The 20,720-nt window shown below is 27.2% G+C and overlaps 3 protein-coding genes across 9 annotated transcripts; 1 reads left to right on the top strand and 2 right to left on the bottom strand.

Moving 5' to 3' along the window:
- Window positions 1-3,146: 3,146 nt before the first annotated feature.
- On the bottom strand, window positions 3,147-9,202 carry LOC112601336 (dopamine N-acetyltransferase-like). 6 transcript variants are annotated; one of them, XM_025348903.1, is made up of 5 exons: window positions 8,569-8,646; window positions 6,955-7,028; window positions 6,663-6,885; window positions 4,293-4,575; window positions 3,147-3,700 (listed from the first exon to the last, which is right to left on the bottom strand). In XM_025348903.1, the coding sequence occupies exons 3-5, from the start codon at window positions 6,853-6,855 to the stop codon at window positions 3,502-3,504; spliced, it is 675 nt and encodes a 224-aa protein (XP_025204688.1). In that variant the 5' UTR covers window positions 6,856-6,885; window positions 6,955-7,028; window positions 8,569-8,646; the 3' UTR covers window positions 3,147-3,501. The 6 variants fall into 6 exon arrangements, with proteins under 6 accessions (XP_025204688.1, XP_025204689.1, XP_025204687.1 ...); XM_025348904.1 differs by lacking the exon at window positions 8,569-8,646 and adding an exon at window positions 7,158-7,238 and having other exon boundaries at window positions 6,955-7,078; XM_025348902.1 differs by lacking the exon at window positions 8,569-8,646 and adding an exon at window positions 9,046-9,202 and having other exon boundaries at window positions 3,148-3,700; window positions 6,663-6,870.
- A 1,401-nt stretch (window positions 9,203-10,603) lies between these two features.
- On the bottom strand, window positions 10,604-13,486 carry LOC112601350. Of its 2 annotated transcripts, XM_025348931.1 has the most exons (4): window positions 13,283-13,486; window positions 11,551-12,343; window positions 10,761-11,076; window positions 10,605-10,694 (listed from the first exon to the last, which is right to left on the bottom strand). In XM_025348931.1, the coding sequence occupies exons 1-3, from the start codon at window positions 13,298-13,300 to the stop codon at window positions 10,808-10,810; spliced, it is 1,080 nt and encodes a 359-aa protein (XP_025204716.1). In that variant the 5' UTR covers window positions 13,301-13,486; the 3' UTR covers window positions 10,605-10,694; window positions 10,761-10,807. The 2 variants fall into 2 exon arrangements, with proteins under 2 accessions (XP_025204715.1, XP_025204716.1); XM_025348930.1 differs by having other exon boundaries at window positions 10,604-11,076.
- A 2,695-nt stretch (window positions 13,487-16,181) lies between these two features.
- On the top strand, window positions 16,182-18,455 carry LOC112601413 (RNA-binding protein 42-like). The gene is made up of 6 exons (XM_025349053.1): window positions 16,182-16,231; window positions 16,873-16,889; window positions 16,948-17,050; window positions 17,157-17,335; window positions 17,816-18,013; window positions 18,299-18,455. The coding sequence occupies exons 1-6, from the start codon at window positions 16,182-16,184 to the stop codon at window positions 18,370-18,372; spliced, it is 621 nt and encodes a 206-aa protein (XP_025204838.1). The 3' UTR covers window positions 18,373-18,455.
- The last annotated feature ends 2,265 nt before the right edge of the window (window positions 18,456-20,720 follow it).

The following is a 20,720-nucleotide window of genomic DNA, read 5'->3' as shown; positions in this document are numbered from 1 at the left end:
ACAACGTAGTTATGCATTTTATTTGACTTAACTATTTAGTATTTTTGCTCTATTAAATATCAAAAATCACATCCTTCCTTATTTTTATAGCCCTTATCTCATAAGAAACATTCGCCTAAAATCACTAAATCTTTTCATTATTTCTAATAATTGATGAGTGTTGGCTGTTAGTTAAATTTTCAAATTAGCTTAAAATATAAATATATAAAATTAATAAAATTATTAACAAAACAAAAAATATTTTTATTTATAAAAGTATAATCAATTGTATCCCGTTTATCGTTTCTAATTATTATTATTATTTTTTTAATGATATAAATTCGTGTAATAACCAAAATATTAATTACATTGAAAATACTTTTTTCTAAAAAAGTATCAATAAATTAATATGTTTAATATGTGTAATTGTTATGTAAAAACTTATAATCCAATTAAATTGTTGCAAAAATATATGAAAATAATACTTCTACACTAATATCATTGAATCGATTAAGGTTCGCATCAACGCGGACTGATGTATAAATTCAACGAGCAATTATTGTTTAATGATATTTCATACAAAAGTTACAAAAGGTTAAGGTAAGAATCTACTTATTAGTTGTCAAATTACAGCAGCCGATATGGACCGGCAGCAGATTTCTTGTTATCGTATATTCGTAATTCGTATAGGTATACTTATGTACTCTAAAGTGATGATTATTTATTATGGCATATATGTAGTTGAATCACTAACATAATTTTATAGAACTTGTCAATCTCTCTTAAAATATTTAAAGTATATAATTTATGGTAATAGTCTAAAGAGGATAATAATTCACAATAACTAAATCTTGTAACTAGTACGTTAAGAGTATTATAATGATATAATGTTTAATAATATTCATAAAGTTTATCGTTTATAGGGCATTTATCTTTAATTTATATATCATGTAAATTTGAGCTAAAAGCCTTAAAATAGTTTAAAATTAATCAAGACGTGAGTTTATAAAAAAGTCACAAAATATTTTAAGTATGGTTAATGTCACACACATTATACCTACATAATACTTTTAGAGTATCAATATTACCAGAGTATTAAAAATAAATAACTCACTACATACAATGATAATATGATTATAATATTATTATGTTTATGTCATCTATTTGTTTTATCATCAAATTTGAATTTGTGTATCCAATCGTTGTTGTGCTTTTAACATTAAAAATTAATAACCTTTGTATTTTGACAATCGATGCATCATCGTCCTTATCTTTCAATATACTTACTTTTTGAGACAATTATATAGGTATGCTTTTTCTTAATTCTCGATTCATTTAAAAATGAAAATCAAATACGCGTAAAATTATATCATATATAAATTATTATTTATTTTAACACCAAACTAATTCCAGTGGTGTTGGAATTTTTTTTTGAAGTACCAAACCAAGACAGTATCTAATCTCTTTAACAGTCTCCCTTGATTTATACAATTAATCCATTTAATAAAATAAAATGCTACAGGCAATATAATTATTTATCATACAATCTTGTGAATAATAAAGTTGATAAAACCATGATTTAGCATATTATGTTTGTCAGATACTCATTTTGAATGTAACACGGCGTATAGTACAGTGAAACCTCCGTTAACGGACACCTTCGAATACCGAACGTTTTTATGGGAATGGGGACATTTTCACTACTTTCATATAGGAAAACCCCTAAATATCGGACATTCTAAATAACAAACATTTTTATAGCAATTTAATTTTGATTTTGACAATTTTTATCGTAAATATAGAATAATCGTGTGAAAAATAAACCTCACGAAGCCTGGACACACGACAAAGTATCCCCCCCACGCCCTCTGAAGAACGGACATCTCTAAATAACGGACAAAATTACGGCGAACGAAAGTGTCCGGTGTTTAGAGGTTTCACTGTACATGGAATATTAATAAACATGATCAATTATTACTTATTATTAATTATTATTACTGCAATAATATAAAACAATTGGTGATTACATAATAGGTTAATGATGTATTATGTAAACTATGTATACTGTAGTGTCCTGTCAATTCATTGTATCAAATTTATCGTGCAACAGTTAATCATAATCAATCCACAATGACGTCAATCATTTATCATAATACATAACTTTTATAATTTAGCCATCAGTCTTGTTTATCGTTCATTCAAAAAGTTTCAATTTTTAGTTTAAATATTAGAGTGCATTGACCTAGTATGGCTAATATCAAACTTAAAGATGATAAAATGATGTATAAAATATACTAGGTTTTTAATGGTATAATATAAATTTTAAAGCTAGTTACGAATATTTTAAAATTGTAATAATTTACATAGTTATAACTTATAAGTTATAAGTATCAATTAAGAACCTAGTTACTACTGTTACTAGTAGAGTTCGGTGAAGGATGGGCGTAACAGTAAAATTGTGACCATATTTATCTATTTTGTCATCGAAATACTTAGGTCCTAGCCCCTAGGTAAAAGTTTATGATACAGCAGATGCCAGATACTATTACTAAATCGTATCATCTAACGACTATAATAGTACCTATCTATAGCGATCGATTCATTGTGCATTTGCTGAAAGTCTTTCACGATCACGGAAATAAATGGCACTGACGCTGATTTTAACTGAGTACTAGCAACTTTTTACAGCCACGTTGGGGAATAAAAGATTTTAAGGAGGTTTTAAGATTAAATGGATGACTGTTTTGAATTTTTCAGTTAATTTATTACTTGGCTCTGAATTTTTGAATATAATTAGTAAAAATTGAAAATGTAAGATAGATTTCAATTCTTTAAATTAAAGACGATCTTCATTATCCATCGACAATTTTGTTTTTTTTTTTTTTATTACCTACTTAAAAATAATAATTTATACTTAGATTTAATAATTAAAATCATAAATCTATAAAATGTCTAAAAAGAATAAATAATAAAACATTATCATTTAATGCATGTAAAACTGTAAACTAATATAAATGTCAGATAGTAAAAAATAAATGGTGTTGCCACATTTTACATCATTATACGACTTAGGTACATCGAAACAATACTATTACTCTAGGTAAATAAATTTTCTAATTTATTATTAAATACTTATTATATATTTTATAGGTTAAAAATAGATACTTTAACTTATAGATGTGTCTTTTATATTCTCTATAGTACTACTAACACTATTTTCATAAATCATAAACCGGAATCAAGATTCAGAGTTTAAATTATTATATTTAAAAATTAAAACTTCATACGTTATAATATTTTACATATTGCCTTTATTATTCACACTTATGTTTGACGGTAAACTGCCATCAAATTTTCTTTTTTAAACCAAAATGACAAACTATTTATTTTTTATTTATAATTTTAACTTCTATTGTGGTATAATTATTATTATAAGGTTAAAACTATTTAATGTTAATATACTGATTTTTTGGTTTAATCGGTCATTAGTGTAACTAGGTATTTAAATAAATATAAAATATTTTAAAGAAGTAATACATTGACTTTGAGGTATTTATGAGGAGGCTGTGTCTTGAATATTACTTCGCCTTGATCGTTCACGTAATCTGAATAAGGAAACGAATATATGCATTGAAATCCAAGTCTTTCGACAGCCATTGCAGTAAAAGTACTGCTGCACTCCACGTAAATCATTTGATATCCTAATTCCAATGCCAACTCTCTAGAAATTAAGATATTATTAAATTAATGTTAATAAAGTATATTACTCGTATATATTATTATGTATAATCATTGATTATACTGATTGTAGTATTTATAATCAGTGGTATAATATATGAAAATTATTATTTTTTTTAAATAAAAAAAACAGATTTTTTAGTTGGTTGTGATCACATAAAAGTACTTTTTTTTTAGAGGGAGGGGTATTGTAAAAATTAGAATTTATTATAATACCTAAATGTTTAATTAAAAAATGTTATTGAATAACGATTTGAGGAGAAGAGTTAAAATATTAAATAACTGCACTAACAAGATAATAGTATTTAAACTATCAATTATAACTAATGTGTTTTTTTTTTTTTTTTTTTTTTTTTTTTTTTAATTGTTATTAACACAAATAAAATATTGATAACAAGAAGAATATCTAAAGATATAAAATGAATACTCGATCAACAATTATGGGTATCATTGGTATTTTTAATATCAAATAGCAACTGTCAAGCAATTAATGTTATTAGTTAATTTTTAATGTACACACACTTCTGGTAAAGTATGAAGAATTTATAATTATAAACAAATTATATTTATTATACTTAGACTTGTTGACGAGGGTTTTGCAAACCCCTTGTCCTCTATATGCCTCATTTACTGTGATAATCTTTAATTCCATTATACGATCAATACTTGGATATTTCTCAAATATATTAATATCTCGCTCAGCTTTGCTTAAAAGATCCATGATATCATTAAATTTTGGACTTTTATCATTTTTCTCTTCATCGATTTCTTTTATTTTGGTATCCCTACACGTTGCGCTATTCAACGAGACACCCATAATTTCACCTGTTTCTGTAGATACAGCCATAAACGATATTCCTGAATAATAAAATTCGTATTATTATTTATATTAATTATATATTTATAAATGTACGTTTACAATAGACAAAATTCCTTAAAGAAAATTTACCTTAATACACATTTTATTATTTGCTTACTTTTTAACTTTTTTCCTTATTTTTTTAAGACTTAACTTTTAACTTACTTTGTTCATTTATATTTTAAACAAAGTCAAGTTAAATATGTTAAATTGTTACTGATTAAACATTTTTCACAAGTTATGTATTAATATTAACCAAATTCAAAAACATGTTCGATGCCACAATAGCACCTACATTTTTTTGTAATCAGTTTTTTTTTTATTATTGTTCATAAAATATAATCATCTTATCTTAATAAACATCACGTGCCTTACTATATTTTTAATTTTAAGTGTTATATTTTTAACATTTAAAATATATATCACTGAATATATATAGAAGAGTTCCCACTCAAGATTTTATGGATTTATAACACTATCATATTTTTTATAATTTCGATATAAGTTGAAATAAAAATAATAAAAATCGCTGAAAAAAAATAGGTCCGATAAGATACAGTAAATTTTCTAGTGACGGATAATTTAAACTAACTATGTTAAAACTACATTAATAAGATAAAGTATTTTAACCTTTTTTTATCGCTCAACGTGAAACACCTTAACACATTACAATCTAATATATTATTATTTTAGACAGGTAACTATACATACAATAATATCCTACTTCTGGTAGGAAATAAATAGTAGGCTGATACCGAATTGGTTCTCAAGCTCCAACTCCATGTGCCGAATTGGGAGCTAGGTGAATTGGGTCCGCGATAATTTGGGTTCGTTTTGAAAGCGGTAAGTTGAGTCCCGGGTATAAAATGATAGTAGGTAAGTTGGGTCCCAGCTATAAAAAGGTAATAGGTAAGTTGGGTCCCGGCTATAAATCATTGGCGCAATTAGGTCTAAAATATTAAAAACTTAAAACTTTAATATTTCATAATTATATAATTTACTTTTAAATAATTGTTACAATAATACGTCATATTGCATACAGTGTGGTACACCGCCTGGACACCAATTAATTCTACGCATGATGTTAATGTGTGTATAGACAGGTATATTGTAAAATTTGAAGTACTATATTACTTAGCATATTGATATTTTTTTCCCGGTACACAATTTTTTAATCATTTATACCATATATTGTAAAATGTTACGTACTATATTACTTAGCGTATTGATATTTTTTTCCCGGTACACAATTTTTTAATCATTTATACCAAAAATTATTTATTGAGAACATAATATTATAAAAACCACATACATTTTAATTTATATATTTTTTTCTGGGACTCAACTTACCTACAATATTTTTTTTTCTCGGACCCAATTTACCAAGATAAGGTCATTTGGGACCTAATTTACCATTCCCGCCGAATTGGTTTCCATCAGAAAAAGGTATTTTATTAAATTGAACCGAATTGGTTCCCGTTTAATTAAGCACATTTTCCTTCTTAATTTTACAGGCTTAGGACTGTCAACTAAAAAGTAGGCTTGGTTGAAAATGTGCGTTAATGTGTGTTTAAAAAAGAATGATATAATATATACAATTTTAAATTGTTGATTTAGAATCAACTATAGTCATCACTTATAGGTGTGGGTACAAAATATTAAAATTAAAATAAATAATAGTAATTATAATAAAAGTAATTTCATAATATATTAAGTCATATTTAAATAAATGGATTTTGTATGTATCTTTGCCTTTAGTTTTTACTTTTTAGTGTATAAGTATAAAAATGACACTAAAAACTTAGCCCGCGAATTTTTTTTGAAACAATATTTACTAACTGCTATAAACTATAGAGTGTAGCCGTGTAGGTATATTTATATTTTATACTACCTAATTTATATTTTGTACCAATTATTAAAAATTAAAAATTACCTGCACACAAACGGGAACCAATTCGGCTCTACTTAATAAAATACCTTTTTTAAACGGGAACCAATTCGGCCAAATGGGAACCAATTCGGTTACTCCTAAATAGTATACACCTATTAAGAATATATTAATTACAGTTAATATCTTTTAACTTACCGTCTTTTAATAAATCAACGCAAAAATTTTCAAGTTGTATTACTGATTCATTTTCTTCTATTAATCCTGAACATGCACATAAAGGTTCATCGCGGAAAAAATACTGTTTTAAGGAATTAATAACAGCTTTTTTATCATCATCAGTAATGGGCACTATGTTAAAAGAAACTTTGGTAGTTTTGATTGTATCCATATTATTTTTTAATATCTGAAAATAATAATACTATATTTACACATTACTTCCGACTGATTTTAAAATTAAAATATATCTTTAAAAATTAATTAATCATACTTTAAAAGCACTTTCAACGTCACTTTCTGGATAACTCTTCTTCCGTCACGGAAAGATTTCAAATGTTGCTCACTCTAAAACAATTTTAACCAATAAGGGTGGCCCCTCTGTAAAATGTTTTATGCTATTTAAAAAAAATCGTATATGAATTTGTATTGCTCAATGAATATGTCCTTCTAATTTATAGTATAAATTCAACTAACACGATAATAAATATTAATCAAAACTTAGCCCTTGGGCCTTGACACTCTATAATGGTAATGATTGTTGAGTATTTCAATACACCTTTTTATATACCTATGATGTTTAATAATAATTTTTAATATTATGTTTAATAATGTAACATGAAAAAAAATACTAGTATTATTGAAGAAAAAACCACCTTACTTAACTATTTTGGCTTTTGTGAAAATATTAAAAGAAAAAATAGACTAGAAACCAAATTATCTTGAAAAAATACTATGAGTTTTGTAAAATTAACACTATTTAAATCAGATTTATTTTTGGCTATTTTAAAATTCCTAAAGTAAAAAAATGCCTAACAACTGAAAGCGATGAAACTTTATTGCATCGTTATATATATTGTACAACACCAATAGAGTTTAAAAAAGGGGAACTAGGCCAATATGATTTTTCACTGAAACATTATTGTACCAACCAAATAAATCTTGATGACTCTATTTTTTGTTGACTGTGCCATTTGATATAATTTTAAATAACAGTAATATATTTAAAATTAATTCACTTTGTTATTTACAGGTGATTTATTTACCCACACGATAATTCATATGCTACTTGGATTATAAACGTACAAAATTCTACTGTAAAAATTATGCTGTGAATGCTGTATTATATCAATGTTTACCATATATAAAATACAAAAAAATGTCTTTTTTCCAGTTTTAAAAAATATTCAATCATGAAAAACCAATTTTTAACAAAATACAGCTGAACTAAAAAGCAAGTAGTAAGGCACGATTCAATTTTAAAAATAAACCAAACTACAAATCCTTCAATGAATAATGAATCTAAAAAATAATGTTAAATACCAGTCCAATATCATCCTGATAATATTTCGACCCAGCTATAATATTTAATAAGCTACCAAAAGTATCTCATCATTCCACATATCATCATTTTCATTATAGTAATAAATAAAATTATTTAAAAAAAAATTACATTAATCAAAAAATAATTTATATTATTGTTAATCAAAAATGTTTATAAATTTAAATGGTATAAATAAATTCCGAGGTAAAAATAAAGAATCATAATGTTACTTGTGTTATTGTCATATTAAATGTTTTATTTAATTTGCTATATATATATATATATATATATATATATATATATAAAAATGTTAATGTTTAAAATAAATAACAAAAATCTTATTATGAATTATAATACGTTAAATATTTTTACTATTAGAAAAATATAAAAATAATTAAACTATGAACTACCTAAACAACACAAATTTTAATTTTTATAAAAATATAAACTATTATAACTCATTTAGTATTTTTAAATGTTATATTTAATTATTAAAAATTTTCAAAAAATTAATATACTTTGTACATACTTTAAAGAAAAATTGCAATATAAAATAATACTTACTATAACACTATTGTCATTCAGTTAATTAAAGTTCACATCAACATAACCAATGTATCGATTCAACGAGCAATTCTTAAATGATATTTAATATAATAAAGTTAAAACTATAATTTAGGACAAAATAAGAAAAACAGATAAAAATAAATCATATATGCGGTTCTTGAGGTATTTATAATTTTTATCGACACGGATAGTATAATAATAGTACGAGCCAATCTTTAATTTTGGAGTTATAAGTTAATAATATGCATTTCCGGGCCACATTTATCGTCTGATAATTAGTCTATTTTAAAATATTAAATAACCTAGTACAATCTCTCGAAGAAATTTTTAAATCGTAAAAACAAATATAATCACACATAAAAAAAAATAATCGTGCTACTTTTCTACCACCTACACAGCCACACCATCAATCTAATATAGGTAATTCTGTAATGATAATAATTCACTTAAAATTATATTATATTTAATACTAACCTTCAAAAAAATTTTTTTTTCAATGCAATAAGAAACATTCGCGTACTATATTTTGACACCATTTAACTGCTTAGTAACAGTGTGTATTTTATTAACGTTTTAAGGCAAACATAGGTAAACATAAACTCGTACTGAAGTACTGAAAAAATCAATCAAGTTTGCGAATGAATTCAACACGCAATATTGTTATTTCTTGTTACTATTTGTTTGATTTTTTAATATTATAAACATAATATGAAACATTTCATATTAATAAATTTAAATAATAATAAAATGAGAAATGAAAATCAGACTATAGGTATTTACTACCTATAACTATATTATACATTCTATACTATCAATGTGTAAAAGATTTTCAGTAAGCCTAAATACCATAACCTTTACTGGCTTTACTGTATTTAAACAATTATATAGTATGTAATAAATCAGGTTACCTATATAATGTATAAAACATTAAACGATTATATTTATTCAGCTATGTAATTAAAATCAAAACAATTTTTAAAGTAACATTGTTTAACATACCTAAAGATTATCCTTCTTTTGAAATATTTTAAATTATTTTTATTATATCGGATAACCTTCACAATTTAGCAAGTAACTCTTGATCTTTAACATAATCTTCAATAAAACTTTTGAATTTGATGCGGTGTGCGATTACAGTATGTCGGTCGTCGGTGTATTACTGATTGACTGTACGTCAGTAATACGTAAAAGTAATACATATACTATTACACTGCCAATTAAAAATATAAATACAATGTAAATACATTATCGACTTCCAGATACCAGTTGGCAGTTTTTAGTAATAACGATTTTGCCAATGATATTACATTAATAATTCAATCGTTAACCATGGATTATGCGGCGTTATAAGTAGGCTACACTATCGTCGTCACATAATATTATTTTATTATGTTGCATATTTTGTATATTTTATCATTTTTATGATTGACTGTAATAAAATTACTAGTATTTATAATCGATGATAATATATTGTATACTTTATTACAATATTAATAGTGTAAGAATATTTATATTTATAACTTTTGTCTTTCATGTAAGTATTTTTTCTAATTTAGTCGAGTGCATTACAAACAAAATTGTAAATCCGTTTAGTATGATGTCGAATTTGCAGTTATCTACATACATTAAAATCCATAATCCATATATTTGTTTTTATTTTTTTTTTTTTTTTATCACAATTTTATTTATTATACGTAATTATTTTAAAGTTATGTACGTTGTAAGTATTTTTTCTTAAATATTAAATACAAATGAAAAAAATTAAATTAAATTAAATTTGCCTAACTCATAACATATATTCAAGGATAGAAACAGAAGTTAACTCCCGACAGTATCCGACTAGTAATGAAATAACATTTACAATATTATAATATTAATTCATCTATATTTAAATATCACACTAAGAAACGTCCAACATGATAATGATTAATTAAAACGAGAAACTCGTACAGACAATTTACAAGTTTTTAAATTTTATTTTTATAACATATAAACACAATTATTATTATATTTAGTACATTACGGATAAAAATACAGAAGTGAGTAAAAAACACAACAAGTCCATGAATTGTAATATGAACGATTTATAAATAAAAAATTCAATTAATTCCCCAAGTCTAAAACTAAAATAAAAATATATAAAAATCAATAGAATGATAACATAATATATGTGTATACAAAAAAATTACTTGACACTAAGTGAAGTGTGTCTGTTGCACTTATCAGACAACATACTTTAATCGGTCATGAACTTATTAAAGGCCTTGCTCGCTTCTTCATGGGCCTTGCGGATGGCCTCAAGCGACGGCCTGGGATGGACGGGTGTCATCAACGAGTCGTTGTTACAGATAGGTCGCCTCGGTTGGATGTTGCCATACGGATTAACCATGCAGTCTACGTTTACTGATACAGGCGTCGACGAACTGTAGTTGTTCTCGACGACTTTGGGTTTGGCAGGCCTCAGCGCTAACCGGAAGCGACGAGCCATGTTCGACCAGAAAAATCCTGTTACAAGTTTTAGATGTTATAGATTTTAATTTTTAACTATCGAATGCCAATTTGATGATTATTATCTATCATTTCAAGTAAATTATTGGAAATCATAAATTCACATTATCTTAAAGTTATTATTTTTTTTTTGCCTTAAAGCATTTCTTAGCACAATTTTTATAATTTTAAAACGTTTGAAGAAAAAAATTAAGTTAACCCATTCAGTTCACCTGGCATACAGAAACTGTTAAATTGAAAAAAAATATCATAATTAAACCATGAACTAAGGGTAAGAAGGACCATTATTTTTTTTTTAAATCGATTTTGTTGCCGAATATCAATACAAATTACAAACCGTACGGTTTATAGAATAATACATTTGAATAATGTTTATGAGAAAACTCAAACTATTTAATTTTGTATATTTTGTAACTTTCAAAAAATTGTGCGGTAAATATTAACCCATAAGACGGATAATAAAATACACACCTTTTTGCGTTGAACCACCGCCTGACGGTACGCGCTTAACATTTCCTCCGTCGTACACGGGTTTGCCGTTGACAGGCGTGTCTGAGAGCGTTTCCAAAGGCGTGTCCGGCAACGATTGCAACGGCGTGTCCGAAAGCGTTTGTAACGGCGTTTCTGTAAGCTTTTGTAACGACGGTGTGTCCGGGATCTTTTGCGTTGGCGTTTGCGTTGGCGTCTGCATCGGCGTCTGGTAAAAGCTCGGCGGGCTGCCCACCGACGAAACGACTACCGACCACTCGACGGGCGTGATCGCAGACTCGGCCACGTCCGTGGTCGTGGTGTACGGCGTGCACGGCGGCGGCAGTGGAACCGCGGGACTGCTTTCGGCCACCGGTCGCAGGTGTCTTATGGTGGTGAGGCTGGATCGACGGGCCTTGAGTATGTTCCGGGCGCACGTCTCTATCATCACCGCGCGCTGTTCCACGGTCCGGCGCTGTTCTTCGGTCCGGCGAAGCTCCTCGACCCGGCGGTGATGCCGCTGTTCCATAATTCGCAAACCGCTGCTGATGGACTGCGCTGCGGTCGGGGTGATGGCCACGTGCAACCTCTTCCGACAATTGGCGGGGGAAGGGCCGCCGACATGGGTCGTCTTGTGTTTTACTGCAGGCTGCTGCACCGCATGCGACGACCGGAAGCGACGCCTGATCACCGGCCCCCCTGGAACCGCGACATGTACGCGCCGTTCATGCTGCACCCGGTGTTTGGTGCAGCAGAAAACGCGGGAACACGTCGGACACCGGACATACCGCAAATGCTTTGAACACAAAAGGCGTCAACCATCGTAAATACACAATGTTATTATTATTATTTACATTTCATTTGACATTTTTAAAGCATCTCTCTCCTCACTACAAAAATAAATTAAATTATCGACATTATTTTTATTTGAATACTAGCGTTGAATGGCATTCCTGAATTACATAGAACAAACATTTAAAATTCCAAAAATATTAATCTAACATTTTTATTACACCTTAATTACAAAGTAGTAGATACGTCGTGTTTGACGTAGAATTAATTTTATTTCTTTATTTATCATATTGAGACGGAATATACCTATCTAAATAATCATAAACTAAAATTATAAATAAAACAGAATTTTAACTTATTTTTATCATTCTTAGGTTTTTCAAGTCTAAAAATATTTGTACAAATACAACGAATAGTTTTTATATTTTTTTTTTTTTATAGTTTTGTACGCATATTATGAATAAATATATACCTAATTCCTTCGATAAATACATACCATAATATTATACATGTAACTGAAAGTAATAAATTTAAAATTGTCGTTATCAATTTTAAAGATAAGATATTTATAGCTGTATCGAGTTCACCTAAAAAAGTACAATGATCGTAACTAAAAACCACCTATCTCGTTATTATTATTTATTAACATAACTAGCACAAAACTATGGTTCTTAAAACAAAAAAAGTTAATTATTATTTTGAAGAAGCATAGGTAATGTAAATATGTTACGTTTTAATTATTAACTTTGATGATAAGTGCAGTTTTTTATGAATACAAATTTAATTAAATCATTTAACACTCAACTTTTTAATTAATTATTCAATAATACGCAGTTTATTATAGTATATATCGTGTTTACACTATGTTACCTCTTACTGTTGATTATTTGTATACCTACCTATCTACTATAGCACCAAATATTTTTTTAAATATTATACTCACATCGAACACTCGATCCATGCTATACCAAAACTAATTGAATAATAATAAACGCTTCACAGATGATTTGATATTATATTAGAATAATTCGTTCGATCGATCGAACTATATGGTGATGTATCGTGATATAATATGTACTGTAGGTCGTGATTAGACTCGTGTCATTAAATTTCGCGTGACTCCGTGACAACATACCGCCGTAATGACGACACGTGATAAGATTTAGGTATATTAAACAATGTCAAAATATTATTGCTGGTAATCGATTCGCCGACCCCACTATAGATCTACTTCTAACTACAGACGTATACAACATGTCCATACTACGTAGGGTATTACCAAACGGCCGAAAAAATATATAAAACTGTTTGTGGCTGATAAACTACATTATCTCCGAGAATGGTAACCGATATAGTGAATATTATTAAATCGATTGTTTACTTCGATTCGTCCGGAATGAACAAATCAGTGAATTCGTACTCTTATCTTCAATTTTAATTGCTTGAATTGCAAACAACCGGAAACAAGAATGACTTAGAACGGTGCTATTCACGGCGTCTTCCGATGGACTAGCTATACAAAGCGTATTCTTAGAGCGTATTCTGCCGCGTATATTTGACATTTGTATAATATCTAAAAAAAAATCATAAAACTATAGTATAAACGCGACGTTTTCTGTCACCAATATAGTCCATCCTAATTTAAAACAATGTAAAATTTAAGGCCGAGGGTCCATGGCTATACACGGCATATTCCGAGGCATTTTCCGTCGAGTTCAAGATTCATTCTCTTATATCAAAGTAGCTATACATGACGGTTGTAATACGTCACGTTTTCATCCACGGCGGAAAACGCCGGTCGGCTTACGTTTTGGCGGACGAACGCCGAAGTAATAAAAACACAAACTCCTAATTTTACATCGTTTTAAATTAGGGTGGGCTATACTGGTGACAGAAAACGTCCAAAATTTTATGATTTTTTTTTTAAATATTGTACAAATTTCAAATATACACGGTAAAATACGCTCAGCGGATACGCCTTATATAGCTATAGTCTTTCGGAATACGCCATGTATAGTTCCGACCTTAAATCCTTCCAACAATTTTTCTCACAAATTAGAAAATATATTGTATTTTAGATTTTTAATAGAATTCTATCCGCACGTGTTGTCTCCATGACTTATTAACAAATAACAATGTTAAATTAACATACGTCATAATTAATTTTTATTTAGTAGTTCCGATGTAGTATAGTGAACTTTACTAATTAGATCAGTACTTATACTAATACTTCTTGTGGATTTTTCACGAAACTTTAATTTTTAAGTACCTAAGCTTTAAAAATATTTAAACAAGTATATTTTACGTACTCAGAATTTACTGAAAAAATATAATATTGTAATAATTCCACGAATAAACACAGATGAATAGATAATATTTTTACCTTTAAGCTTTAAGTAAGTGATGTTGTATAAGCAAAAATAGTAGGCGTGTTTTGTACAAAAAGGATTTTAAATCTTGAATGAATTGTACAGCCCTCGCCAACGGATTATAACATAAACCCATAAACGTTTTCCACAACAGAAATAACTAATTTTCCGACTTAGTCAAACAATGTACAATTTAGTTCTCCTGTAAAATTTATATTAAGTGACTTGATGAATTTTCTACTATTACCTTTATAATAGTTAAGAAATCAATCTCTTATTTCATCACCCCATGTCCCCATTATCACATATACATATATTTTCATGTCGAATCGTCACCTGACAATATCCGTTTCCTAACGTGTCAGTCATTACTTATTGCACCGTTTGCTGAGATGAACGTGTTGGAGATCATTTGCAACAGCTTGTCTGAGAGTTTTTGAGTTGACTTATCTGCGGAGAACTTTGTGGTGGCTCCTTGTAAAAACTCAGCGGATAGTGTGCTGACGAAACGATGAAAAACCACAAGCTATTTAACTGTTATATTTATCAGACAGCTGTTCTTTCAGGTATCTATAGTAAGTTAACTAAGTTTCATGTAAAACAGCGCTCGATTTTTTAGTTTATAGGAATATAAATGCATGAGATTTATGGATAAACATGTAAACTGCAAGGTTCTGTCAGATTGTTTCTATTTTTAAGAAAAATTAATAAATAATTTTAACATTATCTAGATCTAGAGTACACCGCGATAATAGGATGACTTCAGCAACTTTTTAACAATTTTGTTTTATTTTTCATTTAATTTAATTATATGATATAAAAGTTCTTAATTTATATAAAATTTGTTTTTTATGAAATATAACTATCTATATATTAATAAACATATTTGTTATTCTATTATTATAAATTGTAATTAATATATTATGATACAATAGTTGTGACCATGTGTATAAGTTACAAATATATTAGTATCTAAATTAATAATTTCATGATTAAAAAATAAACTTTTTGGAAAATAAAATAAAATACTATACTATATGATATAAGTATTCAGTATACCTAATATCATAATATGTCTACTTATACAGTTATACCGAGTGACACAAGTGTTCATTTTATTCGCCTACCTAGGTAGATAAATTATATAATTTATATTATATCCGTGGCCCTTATTAGATACCTATTCGTAATTAATTAAAATAAACGTTTTGTTTACCATGGTTATGTTTATTTTCTACCGCTGTAAACGATTAGGTACCTATAATTAGGGCCATGGATATAATATAAATTATATAATTTAACTATATCTATGTAAAACAGTTATTAATATCATATTGCATAATACATTTTCACTAAACAGTAAACAGTGAATATTTAAAGACATTTTTGAAACTTTTAATTGTCCAAAAATTTGTTTACTACGAGTACTTACTTATAGTTTTTGTTGTTTTTTTTAAGCAGTTATACCAAATCATGACTAATTATTTAAAAAAAATGAAATTAATAGAAGAAGAAATGAACAAGTAATTTTTACTTTTAAATCTATATCTATGTATATACAGTTTAATATTTATATTTTTCAAACTTGCTTATAGAGAGTGATAACCATTAGAACATAGGGTTATTTTTATAAATAAAACTTGTTGTAATAGTTAGTATAAATATGTAATAAGTAATTAACTGACATCTAGAAACTGATACTTGTATTGTAAGTTAAGTTTTGCATAAAATAAAATACAATTTAAGTAGGAATAATATAATATAATGGATATAAATGATTAAACATTTTCAAACATTTATTTATACATTTTGATCCCATGATACTAATTATAATAAATAATAAATATACATGTTATTATCACTTTCTAACTATAAATATTTGGACTCTAATTAATTTTTATTAAATAATTATGAAAATATTTTAATTAAAAAAAATTGTTTGTCTCAAATCAATGATGTATCTTAAGTTCTATATCAAAGAGAGAGGCAATTTAAAAATTACCTATAATTCACCTTGAAATACCACAAGGGGCTACCTCTCTCTACACACGCAATCAACAATCACTTTTTCATTCACAAATTTATTAATTATTACGTATTAACATTTAAGTATTAAATACCTTTGCATATTGATCTATATTAAATTGAATATATGTTCATTTAGATTTGAACAAGATATTGGTATAAACAATGATGTTAATAACGTTAATAAAACTAAAAAATTGTTTAAAAAAAATAGAAAATTATTTTTATCGTTTTCAACAATCTCCCTTGAATATTACTTTGTGTAAAGAAATCGATTCACTATTACAAAATCAACGCGTGTCTACTTTAATTTCTAAGTAAGAAAATATAAGTATTTACTTCTTTATACAACATATATTTTATTTATCATACAATAATAACCATGTTAATCTTTTTAAGCAAATATAATATAATTTTGTTTAGGACTAAAAATAAGTCTTTGATAGGCGAGAGAGAATTAAATAACAAAGCGCACATAGCGATTGCGGCTGCTGGGTGTGCATCATCGTCTTCCAAAGTATTCGGTACAAAACAAAAAAAATTCTATCGTAAGGCCGCTGGAAAAGTTTGGTACGATCCAACTTTGGCGCAATGGTCAAATGGTGAGAATTTCATAAGATTATTTTATTCCTATTTAAAATTAATTATTATTTAACTTATTAGTTATTATTACTGGGCGCATTAACGTGAACACTTGCATATATTAAAAGTATATATAATATTAAATAAAAATTTCTGGGCACTATTTTTTGTTGGACTCAAAATAAGACTGATTTCAATTTCTCAAATGTTAAATAATAAACATACTTTTTATGGATATAAATATATCTACTTAAACTTTAATTTGATCTATTCCCTTCTTCCTTACTATACTTTTGAGACTACCCATAACCTAATATTAAATGTATAAGCAAATATTATATTTTTATTTGTACCCACCTGTATTTATATAATTAAAAATAATAAATAAACTACTGTATACCTTAACCTTATTAATAGTAAATACCTACTTGTAAATTATTTGTTTTTTGCTTTCGATGATAACTGATAAGCAGAATATATAATGTAAAATTATCACACAGATGACTTTCGTTTATTCGTGGGAAATTTGGGAAGAGAAGTTAATGACCATATGTTGAGTATGCCATTTATGCAGTATCCTTCATTCATCAAAGCTCATGTAGTAAAAAATCGTGAAACAAGCATGTCACGTGGTTGTTATGGATTCGTATCATTTGGAAATTCGGTGGATTATTTACGAGCTATCAAAGAATTACATGGTAATGTATAAAAATAAAAAATTATGTATTATAGAAAAATAAAATTAGACATAAAATAACTATGTTTAATGTCTATAATAGAATATTATAAACTATTTGTGTATATTATATAAGTACGTACTTACTAATTGCTATAAACGCCTAAATATGACATCAATAATAAGTGTTTAAATATAATACAGTACATAATTATATTAGTTTAGGACATTATTAAGAATAAGAAGTTAATTAAATAATGTAATTAAAATAAATGATTAAAATTAATTTTAAAGTTAATGATTTCAGGAAAATATGTCGGAAGTCGCCCAATGAAAATCGAAAAAAGTAAATGGAAAAAAAGAAATAGTAATGTTGAATAATTTAGAATAACTAACAAAGTATTAGTTTCTTTTACAATTTGAATGTTAAATTAATCAATACAATAACTTCCATTTATGTATTATTATACTGATGTATCAATTTTTACTGTGTACAGTTTACACAATATTGTCAATATTATATAATAATAAATGTATATTAATTATTGAACTTTTTTGTATAAAGCTAAAATAACACAGTGTGCATATACCCGCTACCTTTATAGTGCTATACTTAAACGGTTATGTCTAATTAAAAGTTTAATAACTGTAGGTATAGAAGTTAAATCTTCCTTAAAATATACAAATCGTACCTTCCTTTTTAAATTTATCTAAAATAAGTAATTATACAACTTATGTAATATATTTATATATACAGCAAGTAAACGTGAAATACCTAAAAAGGAGTCAGGAGACATGGAGACGTGGTTGAAAAAGTCGCCCGGTGGTTAGCACTTCAAAACAAATAGTACTTAAGCGAAGGATATTGACTACAAAGACTATGGAGATAAGTGGATAGAAGAATAGCATATTTATTTATTGATTTTTTAAAAGTAAACATTATACTGTACTAAATATTTTTCAATTTTGTACTATTAATATCTTCGTGAACACCTACTTTTTTTGTAAAGCAAATTATAAAACTATAAATACTTATATAATAATCATAATTAAATATTAGGTATCAAGGTACCTAAATCAATAAAAGTGGAAAAAATTATTATAGTTAAGTCTGAAGACAATTAGAAATTAAATTATAAAAATAAATACAAATGTAATATAATATACTACAATGGTCAATGACTTATAAGGAGTGTGTTTAATCCTATTTCAATTACTTGTTTAACTTCTTATAAGTACCTATCTATTTAATTTCAAGTACCTAGGTGGATTTAGCCGTGCGTATTGTAGTAAAAACTGAAAAACTACAAATCCTTGTAACTACAATGAATGTTATTGAGATGCGTAAATCTTTAATCTAGTGTTGAGTATTCAAGATTAAACAGGTAGAACTTTATAGATCTTGAATGTATATATATATATTGCATAGTAAAATACTGATAGGTATCTTATAAACCATAACAACCAGTCGACAATAACAAAATACTACCTACTCATAATTTGTAAACATGAACAATGTATATGTTTACACATGTTTTTAATACTGTAGTCACAACATGCGCATGAAAACAGATGAACACAACATTCACATAGGTACAACACAAATTACCTTGCAAGAACATGGTTCATTTTGTTGAATTATTGAATAATCTAATTCTAATGAATTAGATTCCTCAGACCAAGTATCATCTGATATTTTGATAATATTATAATTACTTTTTAGAACAGAGCGATGTCGACTATTAATCGCATTTACAAAATGAGTAACTTTACCACCATTACATAGTTTAACAAGTTGTTCAAAATTTTTATCTTGCATTACTTTTAGTAAATACCACAATAGAACATCAAGCCGTTGATTTTTCTTTCTTTTCAGATATACATGCTTCAAAGTTTTATGAAAAGCTTCTAAAGCCACATTTCTATTGAGCATAGCCTGACGTCGATAGAATGCAGCCCACAGCTTTTTCCGGTAAACATATATGTTTACAATAAGTATACCTTGAAATTATGCATTACAGGCTCTTCTTCTAACTTGCACAGAAAAGAACTTAATACATTTTCAAACTCTGTTACATCTGATTCGTCTAGTAGGACACGAAGGGTTTTATAAATATAAGCTTTTGTAGTTTGCAAACCATCAATTTTTTTTAAATTTTTGCGTCAATTATTATTAGCATGCCACTTACATAAAAGATGAAATTTAGGAATAGGGGACATAATTTTAATCCATGCATTCCAGAATGCAGGAGCATCATCGTTCATAAATACATTAGGGGTGAGAAAACCAGTAATTTCCTTTATTTAAAAAAAAAAACCAGTTATGTGCACATTATCAATCTTTGAACTTATACAAAAAGCAGCAAGGTATCCTTCACCGAATTCGTCAATTACAATAATAGTTGTTAAATTAAAATTTTATTGGTTTGTGCAGTGAGTAGAATCTATACATAATTTTTCACTACTGAACTTCTCAAGAATAGCCTTTTGTGTTTCAGTTAATATAATCATCAAGAAATCATCTTTATCTAATGGGAAATACTCAGTTCCTTGTATTTTACATAAAATAATAGGATTTAAAGATTTATTAGGATTCTGAGCAAATCGCTTGACCTGAAGATCTACATTTATTGCATCAACATCATTCGACATCGCTCTGCTCTAAAAAATAATTATAATATCATCAAAATATCAGATGATACTTGGTCTGAGGAATCTAATTCAGTAGA

The sequence above is a fragment of the Melanaphis sacchari genome, unplaced genomic scaffold (genome assembly GCF_002803265.2).
Source record: "Melanaphis sacchari strain LSU unplaced genomic scaffold, SCAv2.0 Contig77_pilon_pilon, whole genome shotgun sequence".
In the NCBI taxonomy this organism is placed as follows: domain Eukaryota; kingdom Metazoa; phylum Arthropoda; class Insecta; order Hemiptera; family Aphididae; genus Melanaphis; species Melanaphis sacchari.
This window is presented reverse-complemented; position numbering and strand designations above follow the sequence as displayed.